Source organism: Coffea arabica, chromosome 3c (assembly GCF_036785885.1).
Source record: "Coffea arabica cultivar ET-39 chromosome 3c, Coffea Arabica ET-39 HiFi, whole genome shotgun sequence".
NCBI lineage: Eukaryota > Viridiplantae > Streptophyta > Magnoliopsida > Gentianales > Rubiaceae > Coffea > Coffea arabica.
The window spans coordinates 4,084,990-4,090,302 of record NC_092314.1 but is presented as its reverse complement, the minus strand read 5'-3'; the positions used below and the strand labels follow the sequence as shown (position 1 = coordinate 4,090,302).

At 35.9% G+C, this 5,313-nt stretch overlaps 1 protein-coding gene across 1 annotated transcript; it reads right to left on the bottom strand.

Moving 5' to 3' along the window:
* Positions 1 to 2,590: 2,590 nt before the first annotated feature.
* LOC113734234 (syntaxin-related protein KNOLLE) lies at positions 2,591 to 4,409 on the bottom strand. Its single transcript, XM_027260645.2, has 2 exons — positions 3,646 to 4,409; positions 2,591 to 3,180 (listed from the first exon to the last, which is right to left on the bottom strand). The coding sequence occupies exons 1-2, from the start codon at positions 4,249 to 4,251 to the stop codon at positions 2,851 to 2,853; spliced, it is 936 nt and encodes a 311-aa protein (XP_027116446.2). The 5' UTR covers positions 4,252 to 4,409; the 3' UTR covers positions 2,591 to 2,850.
* Positions 4,410 to 5,313: the final 904 nt, after the last annotated feature.

Genomic DNA, 5,313 nt, shown 5'->3' with positions numbered 1-5,313 from the left:
TCTCGACCAAAAGAACACAAAATAAGATGAAAACAAATTAATACACAGGAAATTAGACCAAGCCGCTTTTATTGGAAACCAGAAGTTACATTGGATAAATTTGACAATAATGAAGATAAATCCAATTTTATTTGTCCGAGGCATTATTTTTGTTCATGGCATAAATAGTATACTACTAGCTAGTTGCTAGCATGTGCGATACTCAGTGTCAATGGATCTGCAGCTGGTTGGATTCTTGGGCACTCTCTAACCAATAGTAGGAACACTTGTGACAACGTTGTTGGTGTCAATCCAAACCCAAACTCTGGTACAACGAAAATCTTCAGGTACTCCTGTTCCTTCCAGAACTATTATAGCAGTGACTAAAGGGTTTTCCCTCTCAATTGTTGCTGCAGCTACTGCACCATCCGTTCCCAGGAGCTCAGGCCATGAATCCTTACCTATAACAAGACCAAAAATCCACTATAATTTGATTTTGGCAAGAAAAATTTTTCTAGATACAAAAATAGAATCCTATCGACTTCAGTACATAGGAACTGACATAAGTAAGCCCTGCAATCCCAAATGCAAATCAAATCACGATAACATTTGCAATTACCTCTGCATATTGTTGCCATTTTTCTCTCCTTTCTTCTTGTGTTTGCCTGTGATCTCAGTTTGTGATTATCCAATGGTGGAACTATGCGTATTTATGGTAGTGCTGCAACAAAGATACGTGCAATTTTATAAGATTTAAGCTTCCACTTGCATAAAAGAAAGAAATGCAGGTTTGGTACGATTTTGACTAAGCTGATACAGCCACTTTGAATATGCATGAAATTTCAGGTCCAGCATGCAAGAACGCTTAATCATCCATTCCATGGTGGCTACGTCTGAAATGACTGTTGGTTGGTGCACGGAATGTGTACTTTTCAATCTACAAATAATTTTCTCATCCTTATCTCCTGTCAGTCAGAATATGATTCATTTCTCGAAGTTCATTTTATATTAGTTACTTACTCTTCTTTTTTTAATTTTCTCAAAAATCTCTTTTCCTCGTTTTATTATTATTATTTTAAAGCTTTATGCATGTTTAGGTGTAGGACTACTGTTTTCGGACCAGTTGATTCTGGATCTGGAAACGTTATGTGGGTTCGGCTCACTCCAAGAGGTTCTCTCAGGATTCACTCCATCGATCGGAAAACCTGTATTTGGGTCCAAATCCAAAATTCTTTGGACTAGTGAATTTGATACAACATTCTTTGTTGGCTGATACGAATACTTTTTTTTTTTCCCTTTTTTGAAGGATGATACGAATACTTAAGTTAATTCTTGTTTAATACACGCCTTACCACGTTAGTATTAAAACTTTTTTCCTTTAGAACTCGATAGTCATATGCAATTAAAGGTTTATTTTCGTTTTCTAAAGTGCTTCAAGATGCTTTGATGCTTTCTCTACCAAAAGAACCGGAAAATTAGTAAAGCCACTTTCATTAATTGCAAGTTCATAGTCACATAAATATACATATGACAGCAAAGACAATATATTTGCCTGGCACATTATTTTGTCCGCGGTCCATTTGTGATACATCAGGTTTTTGGGTTCTTCAGCATTCTAACTAATAGAAGGAATTCTTTTGACAATCCTGTTGGTGTCAACCCGAACCCAAACTCTACTACAACGAAGATCATCAGTTACTGCTGGTCCTTCCCCTACAATTATTGCAGTGATTCTCTTAATTGTTGCTGCAGCTGCTGCACCATCTGTTCCCACTGAGGCACGAGCTCTGGCCAAGAATCCTTACCCATAATAACAATGATAATTTGACAAGGCCATGAATAATTTTTCTTGCTACAAGGATTGAATCTTGTCAACTATAGTGCAGAGGGACTAACATAAGAATACTCCCACAATCTCAGATGTAAATTAAAGTACCAAAACATTTGCAATTACCTTTGAATTTTGTTGCCATTTTTCTCGCTTTCTTCTTGCATTTCCTCATGATTTTGTTATTATTTCCTTGCGTTTTGATGCGTTATATATAGTAGTGCCACGACAAATATGAAATAACACACGTAATTTTATAAGATTTAAGTTGGCTGGGAGGCATGGAAGAAGCTTAATCAGGATTTGATGGTGGCAGCATCAGAAATGTGTTTCATAATATTGGGGTACTTTCATTCTATAGAGAATTTCCTCATCATCTAATCATAACAGGTTTTCATATATTTTGGGAAATTGCAAAAAGGATTCTCTTTGTTTGAAAATAATACGTATAACAACTTCAGTCTGAAAATTGAATTGATCTCAATGGGAAAAAGGGGTATTTTGGGTTGGAGGAGTAAGAGTTTGTAGGCTTGAAATCATCCAACGTTTCACTTTCAAATCCAAGAACATTTGTTTCTGTTCCCTGTGATTAGTGTTCAACATATTTTGCTCCAAAATCGTGTTTTCTGGTTGTCATGAAATTGGGATCTGGTAATTTTTTTTTTTCGGAGGCGCGGGGTGGGGGGCCCAAGAAAAGCCAGCAAAATTCCTGTAAGTCTGTAGTTCAAATAGAAATTGCTTTGATGAGAAGGCAAGAACGTCTCCAGAGAAAATACGAAGAAAAACTTTGAAGGATTGTAGATGAATCATTAGAATACGATGAAAACAGAAGATATAAAGAAATGAAGCAAATGACTATACATATATATGTTCCTCAAGTTGCCTTTGCTTGAGCCACTAAGGCTACAGCAGTAACCAATGTAACACCCCCTCAAATGAACAATAGTCAGTCAGTCCCAAGACAAAAGGACCAACAGAGTCTTGCAAACCACTATATCATAATCAATTAAAGAATACAAGAATTGTCTACTAAGATGTGAAATTCATGATTTGCTAAAACTGGTAGCAATTGGGATTATGACAAGAAGAATGATCACAAGGAGAAGGATGATCCCAATGCACATGCACTTTCTGCTGCTCCTCTGGTAGTCTTTTGCAGTCTTGAGATTTTTGGTTCCATCACTCACATACTGAGCAGCATTCATCACATGGTGCTGAATGTCATCCAGTTGCTCCCCTTGTGCCTCCACCATCACAGCCATGTCCAAGAATATTTGATGCAGCTCTAGCAAACTCTTCTCTATTTCCTTTGCTGCATCATACCTGTCCTGTATTTCCACCACTGTTTCCAGCACCATTCCCCTCCCATGTTCCTGGCGACAAAAAGAAAGTTATCATATATAGAACGGGCCAATTAGATAGATCATATAGAAAGGGTGATTTGAGATGCATACAACTTTGAAGAAGATAAAGAATAAGTAAAATATCAAATGAAGGATCTTTGTTCTATTATAGGTTATGGAACAAAAGCTTCCAAATGCCAGGCAAGATGAATTATACTAGAGAATTCTAAAATTGGCACTTCTTAGTTAAGAATCTGAACTATCAGATCATTAGAATTTGAAGTACCCTTTCCTCCTCACCCACTAAAAAAAAAAAAAATTATAGCAGAAAGGCCCATTTTAAAATCGAAATTGAAAAAGGGAAACTAATTAAAATCTCAAACCAAGAACCAATATAAATCCAAAAGTTAAGATAAAATTCAGAAATGAGAAAAATTTTTAAAAAAAATGAATGAATAGAATATGAAGTATACTAAAAGTTTTAATTCTTCAAACCTGAATGGCCCTGGACATGAATTCCTCACCACCCTGTCCATTTCCACTAGAAATAATCTTCTCAATCACCTCCTCATCGGGGTACTCGCCCGTCACAGTAAAGTACCTTCTACCTACAGTTTCCTTATATTCAGTCATCATCTTCTGCCTCAACCCCTGAAACTCCATCATTAGCTCCTTCAGCTTCTTCCTAAGCCCATTAGTCACCGCAGACCTGGTCCGATCAACTGGGGTCCCCTGTTTGCACCCGGAAAGTCGCCGACTCACTGCATTAGCCCTGTCCATTTCCTCCAGCTGAGACCTAATACTCTTAGCCCTCTTCAGCACTGCCAGAATATCGGCATTTATGCGTGTTCGAAGAGATTTTAAGGCCTCGGGCTTGTGCAGAGCCTTCCCCTCTTCATTGGCTTCTTGCAAACGAACCAAGATTTCTCTGATTGAATTCATTTCTTTCTTGACCAGCTCTGCTTCTTCCAGGAATGAGCTGAGGTTTTGGTCCATATGGGTCATCCCCATTTCTAGATCTGGACCGGCTTCGAGATCTTTCATTGCTTCTTTCTTTAGATCGACATAGCTTGTGAAGGATTTCGTCATCAAATCATTCATCTTGACTTTTTTTTTCCTTGGTTGGGTGCTAAAAATAGAGAAAGAAAAGGCAGACGAAAATGGAAACACAGTTTTTTCAGGTGGCAAGAAATTGGAGCGGATGCTGAATTTCAGATGGCAAGTGAGGGAGAATCAGATTGAGATTTTGGGGTTTAAGGAAGAAGCAATATAAGAGTAGCTGATGGGATTTGGGGATTGATTACAGATATAGCCGTTAGTGTTTCCCAACGGCTATATTTCAGGATGAATAGTGTTTTATCGTCGGGTTAATCTCACATACCTCCCCTGAGGTTTTTATCAATTGCAGAAAACTCCTCTCAATTTCTAAAAATTACACCTACCTACCATAATTTCACTATTTAAGTAATATTCTAGATCCAAAAGGTTATACTTTTTTCAAAATTCCTATAATGCCCTTGAGTTATCATTCATAACAAAAATGTAAAGGAAAAAAATGCTTTACACTTTACAGTGTCTATTTCATTTATATTTATTTCCTACCACTATTACCTACTTATTAACATCCAAATCACCACTAAATAAAGACTTATCTTTATTCTAATGTTCCTTTTTTACCTAAAAATTTCTGATGCAGACCATTAGATAAACTATAAATGCTATATCATATACCCAAAAACCTATCTACAATTTCATAATAATATCATATTTTACTTAATATACTACAATATTCATCAATATCCCTAACTTTCAATTCTATGGTTACCACATTTTTAATACAAAATAATCTAAACCATCACTACTAATATCAATATCCAATATATTTCATTGGCACAAAGTTCAAAATCAATCAAATTCTTTCTATAGGAATAATATCAATAATTATAAATAAAAAATAGAAACACAATGCAGTTATAGATATATACCGAGAACACTTTTTTTCATGATAACCATAATAGTATAACTTATATTTAATCCCTATTCCACTTCTTATTCTTAATGTTTATTTTTTTATCACTGTCAGTATCTTCATCTCCATCTAATTTGATAGTGAAATTAACACTCAATTTGTCATTTGACAATTTCAATTTGCTAATACCTATA

Bases quoted from the DNA above. Each gene is read 5' to 3' on its own strand.
- LOC113734234 (XM_027260645.2), bottom strand. From the start codon at position 4,251: ATGAATGATTTGATGACGAAATCCTTCACAAGCTATGTCGATCTAAAG. The intron at 3,181-3,645 runs GTTTGAAGAATT...TTTTGTCGCCAG, and splicing joins TCATGTCCAGGGCCATTCAG to GAACATGGGAGGGGAATGGT.